This window comes from Miniopterus schreibersii (genome assembly GCF_964146895.1).
Source record: "Miniopterus schreibersii genome assembly, chromosome: 9".
NCBI classification, from domain to species: domain Eukaryota; kingdom Metazoa; phylum Chordata; class Mammalia; order Chiroptera; family Miniopteridae; genus Miniopterus; species Miniopterus schreibersii.
The window spans coordinates 27448935-27468773 of NC_138118.1; the positions used below are offsets into that span (position 1 = coordinate 27448935).

General features: G+C 35.7%; 1 protein-coding gene across 1 annotated transcript in view; it reads right to left on the minus strand.

Annotated features, from left to right (window-relative positions):
- Positions 1-205: 205 nt before the first annotated feature.
- Positions 206-19839, minus strand: part of TES (testin LIM domain protein) — a 43498-nt gene continuing 23864 nt past the window's right edge. Inside the window, exons 3-7 of the mRNA XM_081147567.1 lie at positions 9860-10112; positions 8689-9024; positions 7515-7730; positions 6963-7121; positions 206-990 (exon numbers count right to left, since the gene is read on the minus strand). Of these exons, the coding sequence (XP_081003693.1) occupies positions 802-990; positions 6963-7121; positions 7515-7730; positions 8689-9024; positions 9860-10112 (1153 nt within the window). The 3' untranslated portion in view covers positions 206-801. The remainder of the gene's footprint in view (positions 991-6962; positions 7122-7514; positions 7731-8688; positions 9025-9859; positions 10113-19839) is intronic.

The following is a 19839-nucleotide window of genomic DNA, read 5'->3' on the forward strand; positions in this document are numbered from 1 at the left end:
GTTTCTCAGATACAAAAAGTATACATATTCTTTGGATTGAAAACATAATATAAATGAGTGGCATGGATTTTAAATCCAAGCCAAAAAGCATCTAAAGTAAAAGTGTGGATGCCACATGTGACAATAAAATATTCAAGGCCACATATGGAGGTCACCAGCTTAAAAAGAGAATACTGAGAGGTAGGGAAATTTTTTTTTTTTAAAGTGAAATGCAATGAAGCCACCTCTACCTAAATTAGGAAATAGTGAAAGCATCAGCATTAAAGTGATAACAGCTCTCCATACTATGTTGCATTTCTATTTAGTCTGTCAAAAGAATTCACTGTGCATTGCTAGAAAGTTCAGTGAATATAATGAGGTAATAAATGCAGAGCTTTGGCATTAGGGTAAGTTTAATTTCTTTTTCAGTTTATACTAAAGGAAAACAAGAATATAGAACTAGAAATGCTCATGTCTCCATTCAGCACACTAACTTTTAAGTGTTTCAGATATACTATTTGGCACAAGGGGGATAGAGATATAAAGATTAATTAAACCCAAGCTTCCAACTCAAAGATTTTACATCTGGAAAGCTAAAGAAAAATAACATTCTTTTCCATTTTAAAATCAAAAGCTCAAAGCAAGTTTTAAATGTTGAGATGATAAAAATGGTGAGGGAAAAACAGCAAAGAAAGATACTTAACATCTTCTGGTTTCCTTTATAGTTTCTTTTTTTCCATTTATTTTTCCAAATTGCATTTTACAGTAGAAATGCAGACCACTTTGGATAGCTATGGCTCAATACTGCTTGGTGCTCTCCTCTTAATACATCATCTTCTTACATTCCACTGAACAGAAAACCATTCCTTCTACTGGCATGAACTTCTGCCCAATGAGACACTTGCTGCAGCAGGAGCACAGAAAGCACTCTGTGGAGGCATGCCAGCTGAAGTTGTTATAGGTCACCCGCTGCACTTCGGGATCAATGGCATTGTGGCATCCTTGACATACCTGTTAAGTTAATGATACAAATAAGAAGAGAATGAGATTGACCTTTCAAGCAATTTTTTTAGTCAACAACTGTTAATGGGGTCTATATGCTGAGTACTGTGAGAAATAACAGGTAAAGGCCAAATAGGTGATTTGATGCTTCTAAAATATCCCTATTGTTTTATACAAGGCAGAAAGTTTTTTGTTTTTTGTTTTTTTGTTTTTTTAAATATATCTTTATTGATTTCAGAGAGAGGAAAGGAGAGGGAGAGAGAGATGGAAACATCAATGATGAGAGAGTCATTGATCGAGCCCGCAACCCGGGCATGTGCCCTGACCAGGAATCGAACCCTGATCACCTGGATCCTAGGTCGATGCTCAACTGCTGAGCCACGCCCAGCCAGGCGAGTTTTTTTTTTTTTTAATTTATCTTTATTGTTGAAAGTATTACAGTTGTCCCCCTTTTTCCCTCATTGATACCCTCCACCCCGCTTGATAGGGAGTTCCAAAGCAGTGCATGTGGTTCCAGCATATTCTATTAGACTGCACATTAGTAATTACAAAAAAGTTGATGATTTTTCCTACAACACCAAACTCTAGGGAGGATGTGGAGCAATAGAAACTCTGTCGATTGCTGGTGGAAGTGCAAAATAAGACTGTTTGGCAAAATAAGACTGTTGTTACAAAATTAAAAATACTTTTATCACACAATCCAATAATCATGTTCTTTGGTATTTACCCAAAGAAGTTGATAACTTATGTCCACTCAAAATCCAGCACCTGGATGTTGCCTTATTCATAATTGCCAAAACTTAGAAGCAATCAAGATTTCCTTCATTAGGTGAATGGATAAAAAAATGGTGGTATATCCAGACAATAAAATATTATTCAGTGCTAGAAAGAAATGAGCTACCAAGGCATAAAAAGACATGGAGGAAATTTAAATGCAAATTACTAAGTGAAAGAAGCCCATATGAAAAGGCTACATACTGTATGATTCCAACTATGATATTCTAGCAAAGGCAAAACTACGGATACAATAAAAAGATCAGTGGTTGACAGGGGTGGGGTATGTGTTGGGGAGGTGGGAGAGATAAAGAGATAAATAGGAAGAGCACAGAAGACTTCTACGGCAGTGAAAATACTCTATATGACAGCATAATGATGTGTGTATGTGTATATACATATTACATATATTTATGTATAAATAATTTGTCCATTCTATACATTGTCCAAACCCAAAGGATATACACCAAGAATGAACCCTAAGGTAAACTATGGGCTTTGGGTGATTATGATGTGTCAATATAGACTCATCCTTGGTAAAAAATGTACTATTCTGGTGAGAGGAGAGGGGGAGAGAGAGAGATAGAAACATCAATGTTGAGAGAGAGTCATTGATCGGATGCCTCCTGCACACCCCTGACTGCAGATCAAACACACAACCTGGACATGTGCCCTGACTTCCCAGGAATTGAACCGTGACCTCCTGGATCCTAGGTTGATGCTCAACTGCTGAGCCACGCCCACCAGGCCTGGTGAGAGATATTGATAATGGGCAAGGCTATACATATGTGAGGATAATGGGAATATGGGAAATCTCTTATCTTCCTTTCAATTTTATTGTAAACCTAAAACTGCTCCAAAAAGACTTTTCCTCACTCACTTAAGCTTTGGAGTGGTAATTTTATCTGTCTTACCTATGACACAAGATTATTAACACCACTAATTTCTAGACAGTAGTAAATGAAAATCATGTTCAAAGTAATTAAGGACTTAAATAATAATACTGACAGTGGTTCAGAATAATTAGTTTGCACTAAAAATATAACATAGTTAATTGGCTTCTATTCTGTCATAAATCATAATTTGTGTATAATCTAATATTGTAGAATGTTAATACTTAAATCCCCTATACCATTCAGTGTATATGTTATATACAAATATACATATATATATGACATCCACACATCTACACCCATAAACAAAAATAACATAAGAATAATATTCTTCTTTAGCTGAATATGTATATAAGGAAAATATATGAGTAACCTTCTTTATACCAGGAAGCAAATGCACAGTTGAGACCTCCAAAACACTAGTTAATTCATATGCCTTGTTTATACATGTTCTGAATGAGTGTGGCTATATAAAGTTTTTGCTTTAAATATTTTATAATAAGTGACAAAGCCAACATGATTGTCCAGTATTACACAAAAGTACTAACTTCAGCACTCTTGGTCTCTTAACGTGATTATCAGAAATTACTGAGAGATGAGGGGTGAGTGGATTGAGGAGGGTTATTCAGCCTGAGCCTCCTTGCTTGAAAAGACCTCAAAATGTGGCTGCTCCTTACTGGGCAAACTGGTTTAGGTCATGAAGTGAGATCTTGTTAGAAATACCCATTTCAGGCCTGTAATATACTTTCCATATTCTTTAGAGGTCCATGACTTTTAATTACAGAGATCGTAGCTGCTTAAATCACACATTATTTCTACCCAAGTCTTCCCTTAGAAGGGGGAGGATCTCTTTGCATAATCAATAGATAATTCCTGAATGTAACAAAAATGAGTGCTTTAATTACAAATATGTTCGTATTTTATAGGTGCACCATGCAAGCAATTGCTTTTTTATATATTCATTTTTATAGCTTTATAATTCATTTAGAATGTTCCTTTGTAGTTTTCTATATTTTATATTAATTTTTCAATATTTTTAAACTTGTTTATGTAAAATAGAAGCACTTCACACTCAATTTTTTATTCTGTTGCTTTTAGACCATGAACTACCTTCTTTATCTCAGCCTGTAATATCTGTGGATCTTTTATAATCTTTTAAAACACATACTTTAATCTGTAATTTATAAGAGATAATTACTGTTCAACTATACATAAAATGAAAGAAATTACTTAGGTTAAAACATAACTAATGAATGCAATAAACTTAGGGTTTATGGTTTCATAAAATTTAGTTTTATTAATAATTTGATTGCTATTCATCCCAAGGTCTGACACATAATCCTAGGTAAAACGTACTGATCCCTAATTCTTCATAAACCTGGAAGCAGCCCAGCCCTCACTGAGGGTTTGGGGACTCCAGAACCCTGCAGGGAGATAATGTGCTTCCTGTGTTCTTAAACCTCAAATATTTCAGAGCTCTTACTTCCGTCAAGCCCTCCTAGTTCCTGTCTTATTTGTGTACACAATGTGAAATAGCTAATGACACTTGTAATAAGTGCTCTGGCAGCAGGGCCCTGTGAAATCTTGTAGGTGTGAATTCTGGGGATGGCCATTTGATACTGGAATTTCAGAGACCATGCAGAGATAAACTCAGCACATTTCCCATTATCTTCCTTCTAGGTTAGGTTTTTTCCCTCAGAAATGCCCTGTTTTGAGCTGAGTTCTTGTCTTCAGGTTAAACATAATTTGTATCTCTCTCCTTTTTATAAAAAAATTAAAAGATCTAAGTAGGTCAATCCCCTAAACTAGATAACCTTCTTCAAGATTTTACATCATTTAGCATGTTGCATGCTTTCTTTGCCACCAGCTGGAATTTGTTTAGGGGATGATATGTTCATTTTGATATTAGGGAAAGGACAATATGTATATCTTACGGAAAAGTAAACCTTTAAAAGAAATCATACCATATTATAAAATGAAATAATTTAGAGATCATCTCTTTAAAAAATCATATTGGTGATTATAATCCTTCCCATTGAATTGATACAATGTAATGGAGAGACACTGTAACAGTTAAATATAAAGCAGCTTCATCTATTTAAAGATTTATTCAAGAAGTATTTATTGAGTATCTACTGTGTTCTAGTGTTGGAAATAGAAAACAAAGCAGACAAAAACCCCTGCCCTCATGGAGTTTGTATTCTAGTCCTTGAGACCAAAGTCACACACCCTGCAATAAAATACACATTAAGATATCCCTCTTCTGTAGAGAAATTGTTGCAACAATATTCAGAGAAGCATTTTTTTGGCTAAATTATGTATTAGGCCTCATGGTGATTCAGCATCTTTTCCCTAGATATAAGGAGGGTCCATGTTGACCTCAAAACAAATGATAAATCTCAGAGCACAAGCTACTCACTCAAATGTTTCCTAGGTACAGACATTGAGGATATAGAAATAAAAAGGCAAGCTCTATCTTCCAGCTGCTTACAGTCTAGTGGAGGAGAGAAGTGAGTGATATTAACAATTACATGTGGGCAAGCACACATACAGGAACCCTTGGGAACAGAGAGGCATCCAGCCTAGTCAGAGAGAAAGGGATGGAACTTGGAGTAATGAATCAGGAAAAGTGTTCTGAAAAATGTTAAGCCTAAACTGATTCTGGAGGTAAGTGTCAGCATAGTCAGGTAAAACAGGAATAGGAGGGTATATCAGACAAAGGAATAAGTATGAGCAGAAGACAAAGAACAGTATATAAAAAATACAGGTAACTTGTGGAAATATATGATTTGGGCTGGATAACTAGTAGAAGCAGCTAGATAGGCAAGGAGAGACTGGTGCATCTATTAAGCAAATGCTTAAGGAACAGATTTGCATTTTGAAAGACTACCTTCCATCATTATGGAAGGTGGCTTTGAATAAGATCAAGAGTGAACATGGGGAAACCAAATTTGAGGCCACTGCAATAATCCAAATAACAAAAAATAAAGGTCTGAAGTAGAGTAGCTGTAAACGTGAGGATCTGAGATATACTGATGAGGCAGAGTTGATAGAAATAACTAATTATATCTGGGGACAATGGGCAAGGACTGAAAATTGGCATTGACATCAAACTTGTTACATATTTTCATAGTATCATACTCCTAGAACTATATAAATATGTCATTTTATTTCTTAGCCAGGAGTTTCTTCTATTTGATAGCTCAGGAGGATCTTTAGTACATATTTTTCTGCATAGAAAGTAAATGTCTATTCTTATAATATCCCCTGGCTTATAAGATTTACCACATGTGGTCAACCTTTTAAATTTACTAAATTATCTAAATTATCTCTTAGTCATCATGCAATAGCAGCTCTGTGTAAGTAGGGTATATCCAAGGAAAAAAATATACTCTCACATTAAATATTTGAGTGTTTGGTCTGTGCAAATAAATAATTTAGATTTATTTAGTCCAATCCGATGGTAAATAGTAAATCATTTAGATTTACCAAATCCAAACAAAAATTGCAGGTCAAATTTTGTTATATTAAATCAATTCCATGAGCATGTAAAAAAATAGGTACTGTACAGCCTCCAAGCAGAAAAAACAAGCCCTAGTGGATGGTCTAGTAACATAAATAGAAATCATAAACACTAAAAAAGAGCTAAAGAATATGAACGGCCCCTAAACATCTTAATTTAAATGGAATCTGATCTGTATGATCAGAATCAATTAATCTCATTCTCATTAAGAAACTTGTTTTAAAATGGGGATTTGATTATCAAGTAGCATTTATTTATTTATTTTTTAAATTTTTCTTTATTGTTGAAAATATTACAGATGTCCCCTTTTTTCCTCATTAACCCCTTCCACCCTGTACCCACTCCCCACCCCCGGCCTTCACCACACTGTTGTCTGTGTCCATGGGTTATGCATATATGCATATAAATTCTTTGGTTAATCTCTCCCCACCCTCCCACCCCCACCTTCCCTCTGAGATTCGTCAGTCTGTTCCATGCTTCTATGTCACTGAATCTATTTTGTTCATCAGCTTATTATGTTCTTTAGATTCCACATATAAGTGAGATTATATTTGTCTCGAGTAGCATTTATAATCCACAGTTTAAACTACATAGGTAGAAGTCTTGAGGTGGCCCACAGCCAACCCATGCATTGCTTTGAATTATCTGGATTTTAACACCTTATAGTAGGAATTAAATTTCCTATTTTAAAGTAGTACTTTCTATTTCTCAATTCTAAGAGGCTTAAATAAAGGCATAAAGTCAAGTGATAAAGCAGGTTGAAGCAACTGTATCCCTAGAATGTGTCTTACCACAGCATGGTTCTTCACATAGCAAGGCTTGCACACGGGCTTGTCATTGACCATCACATATATTTCCCCAGCTAGGATGTTGTCACAGTCAAAGCAGCAGAAGTGTTTCAGATGCCAATTTTGGTTTTCTGCCTGGGTATACTCATTGCTAAATATCAACTGGGAAGAGTATAAAAATAAGATGAATCATGTAGTTTTGCTACAAATAACAAAGCTAGGCTCTTTAGACAATAAGGGATTTAGATCCATAAGTGTATCAACCTACTTTCTTGTCTAAAAATAACCGAAAGCTTGATTTTAGGTTATTGTTTACTTTAGTCCAAATCAATTTTTTATGTTTCTGGACAATCTTTTCTTAGTCAACACAATTAACACAGCACGCAGAATGACTAAAACTAAGTTTTTTTCATCCAACTTCTTTGGATGTAAATAAAGCAACTGATGCTTGGCTAATTTATGTTGCCTTCTCACTAAGGGTAGCCTAAGGATGGTAAGGAGACCATATGGGGGTACAAAAATGAGCCTGCATGCAGGTGGCCTTAGAGAACATACCTCATCACAGCCAGCACATCGAGGTTTCTCACTGTCGCAATAATGTCTCCCACAGTATAGCTTCCCATTCTTCCAGAAATAAATCATGTCAACCAGGAGTTCATGGCAGGTACTGCAGACAAAACAAGCTGGGTGCCACAGTTTATCGTAGCCAGCCCTTTCAGCATAGATGGCTGGGTCACCTTCCTTCATACTCAGTTTGCAGCAGTAGCAGGACTGAAAGGGAATCCATCCAAAAAAATCTGATCATCATAAGACTGGCATTTCTCATCATCAGCTTTAGTAAAAATTCAGAAAAACAACTTTCAAGAGAAATAATTTCTACTGAAGTTGTAATTTGTCCATGTAGACAATAAGGTGAAACAGAATCCTTGGCTTTCTCCAGGCTGTTCAAACCTAATTATTGCACCCTGTGTGTAACAGAGTATTGTGTCCTGAATTAAAGTCACTTATGGAAAGAGGCTAATAGTAATTTTCACCTAAATTTTACTTTATTTTATTTTTCCATCACCATTTATCCCCTCTACTTCCCCTTCCACCTCCATTCTGCCCCTCCCCCCCCACCAGGGGGATGTTGGGGGGGTGGAGGGAATGAGCAAAAAAGAAAATTTCACCTAAATTTAGAGTAATCATTTTACTTTAAAGTAATTACTTTATTAGTACTTTCTAAAAAGAATTTTTTCTGCAAGACTAAGCCTTATTGGCTGATGTGCTAATAGAATCTATGAGAAATATATTACATTAAGTTTACTTCTCATTTTTTTTATCTGTGTCATAATTTTCTTCAAGTCATAACTTCAAGTCATAAAAAAGACTTCAATGTCCCTCTTTAAGAGAGATTTTAAAAAGTATGATTGAACATATATCTGCATAAAATTAAGTTTGAATTTTAAGTGTGATGTCACAAGCAAAACTGAATTAAGCTAATCATATATTATTCTTATTTATGGGAAGAGATAAACAATTAACACCAAAATTATGTTTAGAAACAGATTCTAGATTGGTTTGCTGTATTCCAGCATGGCACCAATGCGAGCTACTGTGTTTACCTAAAACTCACAATTATCCCTGGCAACAAGTAGTTAGAAAACTTGGCCTTAGGTTTCAAACATGACGATTCTCTAAAATCAGCATATACACACCAAATGGCCAATGGCATGACCACTCTACTCACATACTGCGTTCTTTTGTGCTCAGGCGATTTATCCTCCATGGTCCCCACCACTGCCATGGTGCTTCTGCCTCCGCCAGGGATGTACATTCTGTTGGAGTCTTGAGCGTCCATCTCACGGGGAAGTTTGACATCTCCTACTCCCAGAGCCTCACTCTTGTATTTCTTCACAAACTGCTCCATCTCCTTCACCTCTTTGGGAGACAACTCATGGCACTTTGAAGGGTCCTGGTCATGTGCAGGAAGCTGCTTTGCCAGCTGCTTCTTCCGGTACTGCGCCCCCTCTGAACCTGCCACTGGCTGCTTTTCCTTGGGCAGCATCTGCATGTACTGCCTGGCCTGAACCACAAGGAGACCAGTATTAACTGGGAGATGCCTTGGCCATTAGGCAGGCAATATTATTTTACTTAATGCAGACGTTGGTTTTATCTATTACCAACAAATTATCTTCATCACATATATTGAAATACTAACATACTCAAAAATGGTACACCAAATAGATTTAGTTCAATAAAAATAAACACATTTTTCTCCAAAAAAATTAAAGAATTTTCAGTTTATAAAAAGATTTGGGTTACTAATGTTTACTTATGCTAAATATACAAATGTACAATTATAAGAGAACACAAATTTTTAGGCAGCATGTTTAGAATGGCCTATGGATCAGCTGCATTTTCATTATAAAAAATATCATCATAAGATTCACTCTAATTATTTAATTAACATTCTTAAAAGACTTCCACATGCTCATCTAGTTATAACAGGAGCATCACACAAAATACATTTTTTTTTGCCTTACATAGTAAAGTATAGTATTGAACATGTTTGGAGTTCTAAATAATGACAGAAATTTTATTCTTTAGATATTATTTACCATTTTAACAGAAATTCTCAAGAGTAAGCTAGAAGAGTCACTAGATTTGTACAAAACATGTTTTTCACCTAATTGTTAAGAATTTCAGACCATTCCCTCAAAGAGATTAACATATTTGATAGAAAAATTCTATAAGGCATCTAATCTTACTTTCTAAAGACTGTAATAAGAGTTGAAAATCAAAGTAATGGGACCCCAGAAAAATAATTCCTAAAGCTGATTAGGTCACTAAAGGAACTGCCCTGAATCAGTAGTTCAGGAACTTTAATAAAGAGAATTCCCCTCCCACTTAGTATTTACCAATGCCTGATTCTGAACAGGAGGAGCCCATTCATAGGTAACCGTATTGATGCAGACATTCTTCTTGGCAGCAACTGGATTGGTCAATATCATAACATTGCGTTTATACATGGGAATTCCATCTGATTTTAGCTTTGCAATCAGGGTGGTATACTTGGTGTCTTCAAAAAGTTTCCCCACTTTTCGATCCTCTTCATTGCTCAACAGGACATCATGTTCTTCTTCACCACACTTGCAGTTACGGCATATTTTTCTATAATTTTGGAGAAAAGTAGTCAATGATTAATTACACATAATCAATAATAGTTTTTTGCATACATTTATAATTCATAAAATACTCTTACACATATTCCATTTAATAGTATTCAAAGGAAAATCTTTTTTGTTGGGGGAATACTAAGTAACTATCCATAAATTTAAGTAAGGAAACATAAAAGTGTACCTTCACTTTAAAAGACTTTAAAAAAGTTAGGTTTCAATTTAAAAATTACATGCTCAAGGGGCCATTCTGAGAATAACACCATCTGGTATTTTTTGTTCTCATCAATCAATCAATCAATCAATCAATCAATCCAGCAGGAAGCTATCAAAGCAAAAGGGCCCTTCCTTCCTTCCTTCCTTCCTTCCTTCCTTCCTTCCTTCCTTCCTCCTCCCTCCCTCCCTCCCTCCTTCCCTCCTTCCTTCCCTTTCCTTCCTTCCCTTTCCTTCCTTCCTTCCTTCCTTCCCTTTCCTTCCTTCCTTCCTTCCTTCCTTCCTTCCTTCCTTCCTTCCTTCCTTCCTTCCTTCCTTCCTTCCTTCCTTCCTTCCTTCCTTCCTTCCTTCCTTCCTTCCTTCCTTCCTTCCTTCCTTCCTTCCTTCCTTCCTTCCTTCCTTCCTTCCTTCCTTCTTCTCTTTCTTTCTTTCTTTCTTTCTTTCTTTCTTTCTTTCTTTCTTTCTTTCTTTCTTTCTTTCTTTCTTTCTTTCTTTCTTTTTGTATAATTACATTTCATAACCATTACTCAAGTTTTTCTTTAAAGTGAGAGATAGGGAGATTGATGTAACTTTTTTCATCAAGGACTATAATTCTAGATTTAGGTATATCTTTTTTGTCCCCTTTCCTCTCCTTTCAAATTTTCCATTTATTTCCTCCTTTTTCTGCCCCCTTCTTTTATTTCTTCAAACACTAAGTGATCACATACCATGTGCTCCATTATGTATAAAAAGAAATGAATGAAAGTTTCTGCTCTTCTTATAGTTAAGTATGCCGCCAGCTCCCCCAATCTGGTCTAGTACATAATCACTCATTCATTCACGCAACATACATGAGTGTCCATGTACTAGGCAATGTATGTGTCACTGGGACATAATGGTGACAAAAACAGGGCCAGCCTCTGACATTCTAGAACTTCCCACCTAATGGGGAGATAGACATAAACAAATACCCCCCCCCCGCCCCCCGCAATAATTGCAATTGTGATAGGAAAGAAAAGTATAGGACGCCTTGAGAGGGTTTTGACTTGGAAATGATGAGGAAAGACCTTAAGAACATTACTCAATAAAAAAGTGACAAGTTGAGATCTGAAGGATGTGGGAAATATAGTTGTGAATTGGGTATGTGTGTGTATATTTGGGAAGGGAGAAAAAGGAGAAAAATAGCCTCCAAACATTCTGGTAGAAAGAGTATTTGTGGTGGTCCTAAATTAGGAAGAGATTGTTCCTTTAGGTTCTATAATCAGAGAAGGCTGACAGTGAAGTAAGAAATGGGCAGTGACAAGAATGGGAGGCAGCCATGAGATTATGCAGGGACCTATAGGACACCTTAATGAATCTGGCCTTCATTATAAGAGCAGTCAGGAGGCATTATAGGCTTTTAGGTAATGAAGTTACATGATTAGATCTATCATTTTCAAAAATTGTAATGCCCACCCTACGGAGAGATGAGGGATACACATAATTGGAAGTAGGGAGAACAATTAACATGTCAATGGGGCATCATTTGCAGTCGCATGATTCAAAGTAACAGGGATTCTACTGCTACTTCACAAGTGTATTGAATTTATTGTGGCCCAGGTAAGATGTGTTATAGCTTAGACTAGAGTATTTTAGTGGAGATGTATATCAAAGAACAAATTTAAGATCTCCTTGAATGTAAAAATGACTAAACTTTGATGTTAATTTAGATATGCTGATGGTGAAGGAAGACCCAGTTTGTCAAAAAATGATGAGATCATAAAATGAATACAGGTTTCTGGAATGAGTATGTTGGTAGAACAAATGTAATTTATTAAGATAATAAATGCAAAAGAACAAATCTGAGGTATGGGGGGAAAGGTTGATGAAAGGACTCACAAAACTGAATTATTGTTAATTTTGAAATGTCTATGAGACTGGGTAAAGATCTCAAGTAGATTGTAGGATATATAGATCTAGTGTTAAAAATTGTAGCCTGGTAAAAAATATAAACTCAAGAGCCAGGAAATAATACATATGCATTATGAGTTGAACAGGTCACCTTTACTTCCAGGGGGAAGAGCGAGGAAAAAGGTGAGGACTCAGTAAGGAGTCTGGCAGAAGGGCAGAATCTGAAAATTGTGACAGAGGAAACTGGAAGTAGAGAGGCTATGGTGTTAAAAAAAACCAAAAATCCAAGGCAACAATAGCATATAAATCAGGGGGAATCTGAGAGTTTTAAGAAATATTCTAATATTCTCACATTGTCAGGAAAATATTAAAGAAATAAATTAACATTAGATGTTAAGTATGCATATTAAAAATATCTAGATAACTAAAGAGAGAAATATTGTTTATAGTTTCTAAACTAACAGAGAAAATGGAATGAATATATAAAATGCAATTAGTCAAACAGAAGGCAAATAAGAAAGAGAAAAAAGAAACAGGAGATTAGGACATGTAGAAAGCAATAATTAAGATCGTTGATATATAATCCAAATATGTCAATAGTCACAATAAATGGACTTGATTCTCCAGTTAAAAGCCAACGGCATTCACTGGATAATAGAACAAAATCCAACTATATGTTATTGTAAAAGACAGTTAAAATTTAAGGACACAGAAAGAATGAAAGTATAAAGATGCAAAAAAATAATACAGGCAAATACCAGCAAAAATTAAGTTAGATACCTATATTAATATCATATAAATTGACTTTAATGCTTTTTCATTTTTATTTTATTTACTTATTTTTAAATTTATTTTGTTGAGAGTATTACAGATGTCCCCCATTTCCCCCCTCTGTCCCCATCCACCTATCTCCCACACCACCCCACAGGCCTTCACCTGTCTATTGTCTGTGTCCATGGGCTATGCATATATGCATATAAGTTCTTTGGTTAATCTCTTCCTACCCTCCTTCCCACCTTCCCACTGAGATCTGTCAGTTCATTTCACGCTTCCATCTCTGTGGTCCTGTCTTGTTCGTCAATTTATTTTGTTCTTTATATTCCACATGTAAGTAAGATCATGTGATATTTGTCTTTTTCCAACTGGCTTATTTCGCTCAGCATGATATTCTCCAGGTCCATCTATGCTGTCTCAAAGGGTAAGAGATCCTTCATTTTTACAGCTGCATAGTGTTCTATTCTGTAAACTGCTGGTGGAATGCAGACTGGTGTAGCCACTATGGAAAACAGTATGAGGTTCTTCAAAAAATTAAAAAGGAAATGCCATTTGACCCAGTGATCCCACTTCTAGGAATATATCTTAAAAATCCTGAAACACCAATCAGAAAGAATATATATGTACCCCTATGTTCATAGCAGCACTAATTATAATAGCTAAGATCTGGAAACAGCCCAAGTGCCCATCAAGTAGATGAGTGTATGAAAAAGCTGTGGTGCATTTATACAATGCTTTTTCCTTTTTAATATTTTTTTAAAAAATAGATTTTTAGAGAGACAGGAAGGAAGAGAGAGACATTCATGTAAGAGCTAAGAGAGAAACACCGATTGCTTGCCTCCTGCATGCCCCTACAGCGGTGGAACTGGCAACCCAGGCACCTTCCCTGACTGGGAATCAAACTGGCAACCTTTCAGTGGATGGGACAACTCAGCCAACTGAGCCACACTGGCCAGGGCTAATTTTTCCTTTAATGAGTATTAATTCATTACATAGTGACAAAAGTTTAAAAACATCTCTATGGCCCGGCCGGGCGTGGCTCAGCAGTTGAGCATCGACCTAGGATCCAGGCCACCCCGGCGATTGGGGTTCGATTCCTGGTCAGGGCACATGCCCGGTTACGGGCTTGATCAATGACTCTCTTATCATTGATGTTTCTGTCTCTCTCTCTCTCTCTCTCCTTTCCTCTCTCTGAAATCAATAAAGATATATTTTTAAATAAATAAATAAATAAATAAATAAATAAATAAATAAATAAAAATAAAAACACCTCTATGATGTAACAGTTCTAAACTTAATATAGCCTAATAACCTAACTACAAAATATATAAGTGAAAATAACAGAACCATAAAAAAACAAATGGATAAACCCATCATTATAGGGAAACTAAAAAAATTAGAAATAAAGATTTGAATAAGACAATAAGCTTTATCTAAAAGAAGCATAAAAAATACCGTATCCAGTGACTAGAGAATACACATTCTTTATCTGGGAATTTGCAACACTGGGCAAAACTGAACACAACTATGCCATAGAGCAAGTCTCAAGAAATGCCCAAGGACTGATCATCAACCACAGTGTCTGAACAGAATGCAATTATCTTAAAAGTCAACAAAAAAGGCAACTAGAAATTTCTTATTAAAAAAATAACTAAAAAACTCAATGTTGAAACATCACAATAGAAATTAAAACAAAAATGTTTTCAGAGAAAAGAAAACAAAATTTACTTCTTCAAACTTGTAGAACACATATAAAGGGATGCTTAGGAGGAAATTTATAGCTTAAATGCTCAAATTAGAAGGAAAAAAAGATTTAATAAGCTAAGTGTTCAATTTAAGAATTTAGGAAAATGCAAAAAAAGCCTAAAACAGAAGGAAAGAAAACAAGGATAATAGCAGAAACTAATAAAGTAAATGTTTGCTTCTCATTAAATGCAAAAAAAGCATTCAATAAAATATTTCAACATCTTTTCTGATTACATTTTGTTTATTAATTTTAGATATAGTAGAGAACTTGAAATAATTTTAGAAAGGGTTTCTGGGTGGGAAAAACCTACACTCGGCATACATCACAGTTAGTACATTCATTTTAGGATCTGAAGCAAGAAAACAACTTTGCTATCACTACTTCATTCATATTGTCCTGTGGGTATTGAAGAAATCTAAGTTATAAGGTATCATCAGAAACTAAACTACTGTTATTCATAGATGCTATGAGTAATCATATAAAATGCAGTGTATTAGCATCAATAAGAATTTAATAAGTTTCCTGGATTTAATATAAATAATTGGATTTTTCTACATCAGAAAGTTAGAAGAAACAAACAAAAACTCTTAATCTCTTCACCAAATAACAAATTATTACATAATTACAGATTTTTATGTTCTGAGATTTCTTGAGGTAAGGTCTACAAACTGAAGATATTAGATCTTACTGTACAGTTCTAGAAAGTGAGAGACTGAAACAGAGAAAGACAGAGAAAGAGATGCAGAAATATAAAGGGTAGGGAGGCAAACTACTTTCCTTGAACGCATACTAGTCAGAAATGTTTATTTGGCAAGAATTTGCTGAAGAGTTTGTATATTCTGATTAAAGACTTTTATATCTGGTTATCTCATACTCCCATCTAGTGGAAAGGAGCATACTATTCTATTACAGGATGTTGTCTTGTTCTTTGGTTAACAAAAACAATATAATTAACCATAAAACTATCACACTGCCTTTGGATCAAGTTTAAAATCATACCTTCCTGAGGGGAAAGAGGTGGGGTGGGAAATTAGTTCTTAATATAAATAAAGAGGTCCTAATCAGCAAAGTGATTGACTAAAGAAGTAATAATGTTACAAGGATATGTGATGAATACTGGGCTTCTAGAGCTGTATAACATGTATACCACAAAATAAGGAGAGTTTGATTTTTGAAATTACAAGATAAATAGTAAACAAGTAAGTAAAATAAAGCCTGTTGATTTCTAAAGCATGAACTATAACAAACTGTAGCATGGTTAAATAAATTATATTTAAGACTATTTCATATATACTATGAAAGAGTTATATATAAAAAGGCCTATTAACCAATGACATAAGAGCCACCTGTATACTTTTTCTTATTATTTGTCCTGGCTATTATTGGAAGAGTCATATTCTGATAAATCTGTTTTCCTAAGCAAGTAAAATTCAGGTTAAAACACTACACCAATAGCAGCAGTGATGAGGAAAAAGAAGTAGCTTAAAAAGTTATAATGTGCTCAATTATCAGTTTTCTGAGTAGGGAAAAACCTATGATTGATTAATTACAGTTTTTAAAGTCACAGATATATGATAAGGCTCATCTGCATCCTCACTCGGACAGATGACCTACAGTAACAGAGCACTTGGCAGGAATGTGACTCAAGAAAGGTGGAATACTTCTTTCAGCTGAAGTTGTGATCACTGAAGCAGTTGGAATGACTACATACCTTCCAAATCCCTTATACTGAAACTTCATGTATACAATAAAAGGTACAGCTACAAACCACTATGCAAGAAAGAAACCTATAAAATGTGGGCCAGGGGCTAAGAGCTATCCATTGTGGAAATCTGTGGTATTTACTACTAATCTAGTTTTAAAGATTGTTTTAAATCCTTTACAACAGTGTTTTATATTTGAATCTTCCATATTTAAATTGGAAAATTTTACTTTTAGAAATGTTTTTTAAGAACTTTTAAAGTCATCTGGAAGATATTTGAAAAATTCTCCATAGGATATTAATAAAAGTTATGTGGGGGGGAAAAGAAGGCGGATTCAGAATTTAGTTTACATCAGCCTTTTTTATGACTTTAAAAGATGCAAAGGAAGACTGGTAGACTGGGAAGCTCTAAGGTGTTGGAGGAGGAGGATTATTTGTGCTAAAAAGCTCATCATACAAAAAAGTTTAGCACATTAAATGCATACACATACAAAGATGAACATGCATGACAAATCAAAACTTTATACTCACAATTTTACAACTTTAGAGTTATTGCATTAAATCCAAGACAGTACCAAAATTTACCAAAAGCACTGCCTCAAAAAACCCCACACATATATTTACAGTTTCAAGCTGAAGTCAGTCAAACTATCCCTCAGCCTCCCCAAAAAGAAGTGTTTTTTTGTATCCCTATTTGTAAAAATTATTTTTGCAAGGCAAGTAGTAGCAACTGGAGTGCTCTAACATGCTGCTGGTACTCATAGTGATTTAAGGGCATGGTCAAGGCACTGCTACAAACCATAAGGGTTGAAAGCTACCCTTTTACAACAGAGATACACATATATGGAGTTAAGTGTGGGCCTCTGTTATAGAATTCAACATAGGTATAAATCCATTTATGGTGGGGAATTTTTAGTTTCAGCCAGCTCTACATCAATCAGAAATTGTCTGAACAGATGTATGCTATATTCAAAAAATACTTTTCTCATAAAAATGCAACAGTTTTATTGGAAGGATTTATCAGAGATAGAAGAGAACAATTCTATTATGTATATGATAAATGATCTATGGTTCCAATGATATTACTATGCTTTCAATATAAAATAATTGACTATAAACTTCTTAAAATCTTGGGTTTATGACTTACATTGCATAAATATTTGTTATCTCTAAATATTACTTGAAAGTGTGCCCAGAAGGTAGTACTTTTTATTCAGTAAGTGTCAGGCATCCTTACTCTTTAATTCTCCTCTAGTCTTGTAATCATTGGTGTACTGAAGAACATTAAAGAAGGGGGAAGCTCACAGTTAAAGGACTCCACTGTCCACAAAGATGTGTATATCATAAAAGTGCCATACTTTTGAGAAGAGAGCCTGGTGCAATCTGACATTCACTGGTCATTAGTGTGTAAGCCTGGGCTCTAGTTTCTGGTCTGCATGTAGAAAAGTGGTGGTGATAAGGTTTTGGCAAGCTTTGGATAAAAACTCCAGCTCTGCCATTTTTAAACCATTTCGTTGGTAGGTTATTTGACTTTCTTAAGTCTTTCATTTCTCATATATAAGATGGGAAAACTACCACTTATTTCAAGTGGTAGTACATAAAATGTACTAACCAGGTACATAAAATCCTGTGGTAAGAAGAATTTTAAGATGAACCCTATCACCTTTACTCCCTGGTGTTACTTTCATAATTATGTTACTTTACATGGCAAAAAGGACATTATCTAGGTTTGCCTAATCTAATCACATGAGCCCTTAAAAAGCAATGAGTTTTCTCTGGCTGAGAAGAGAAGAGGAAGGCAGAGAGATGTGAGGTGCAGAAAGGATTCTAAGCACTGTTGTTAGCTTTGAAGACGGAGGTGGCTCTGTGCAAAGGAATGTGAATGGCTTCTAAAAGCTGAGAGCAGCAGGATACCCAAGTGATGAATAGTCAGGTCTGAGTATTGATTTCCTGGCTTCCTACAAGTGTACAAAGTTCTAAGGGGAAAAATGATCCCTTACTTTGGGGGGAGGGGGGTTAAAACAGGGAAAAAGTGTGCTATGGATTAAAGTGTGATCCCTACCAAAAAATCTTATGTTGAAGCCCTAACTCTAAATGCGAGGGAAGTAATTCAAGTTATATGAGGTCATAAGGGTGGGGTCTTAATCTAATAGGACTGGTGGCCTTATAAGAAGAGGAAGAGAGAGTGAGATGTCTCTCTTCCCATGTGCATACCCTGAGGAAAGGCCATTTGAGGACACGGCCGTCTGCAAACCAAGGAGAGGTTCCTCACCAAACCCAACTATGCTGGCATCCTGATCTTAGACTACTAGCCTCCAGAATTGTAAGAAAATAAATTACTGCTATTTAAGCCAGACAGTCTATTGTACTTTGTTATAGAAGACTAAGCAGACTAATACTGGGGGCAAGGAGGACTTCTCAGAGGTAGTGCTTGAGTTGAAGTGTGAAGAATAGGAAGGGCTTTTTGCTTCCTGGTGGTGAGATGTATGGTCTTTCCAGGCAAAGGAAACATGCAACAAGGCACAGAAATTTCAGATAGCAGCATCCATCCAAGCTGTTGGAGCACAAGGTGCTTGGAAGGGAAGTGGGAGAGGAGGCTGGAAAAGCAAGCTGAGGCCAGATGTTGAGGTTTAACATCAAAGGCCAAAGACTTTGCCTAAAGGATCAAGTTCAGTGGGATAGCACCAAAGGTTCTTAAGCTACTGGGAAGTATAAAATAGTATCCACTTTAAAAAACCATTCTTGTGGCTGTGTGGAAGGAGAGACTAGTGTAAAGTGGAGAATAATTTAGCTCTGACTTTCACATTGTGCCTCATGAAGCCCCATGGGTCCTAGAAGTCAAGGGTCACCATAAAAATGGAGAAGGAGGCTAAGTGGGTAGGGTCCTGGGAAACCATGTCCACTTTAATCACAGCAGTTCTGTGGCCCTAGACTAGACCTGGAATCTTTGTTACACTCAGGACAACCAGCTTATAATATTTTACTTCAAAGACTACTGAAAAATGGCTGATCTGGAGGTCAAAGGCACTACCCTCAAAGCCTTCCAGTTGTGGAGGAAAAGTCAGGGAATTATCAATAATACTCAGAAAAATGTGTCTGAACTCCTGCCAGGAAGAAGACAGAATTAGTACCATGTGGATGGGCCCAAGCTAGATTGGAGGTCATGCCAAAGCCCTCGTCTTTCATGGCTCTTAACAGCCTCAGACTACACCTAGACAAGTAAATGATTATGCGTGAAAAAAAAAATTTGTCTGACATATTTTTAATCTCAAAATATCAGATTATCGTGGCCTGCAACAGAAAAATAATATAAACAAAAATTACTATAAACTAACCTTCTGGTTTAGAGAAAAGATGGATGTTATCACTTAGAAATGAGCTTTAAAAACCTACCTGAGGTTTTTGCATATCTGTATG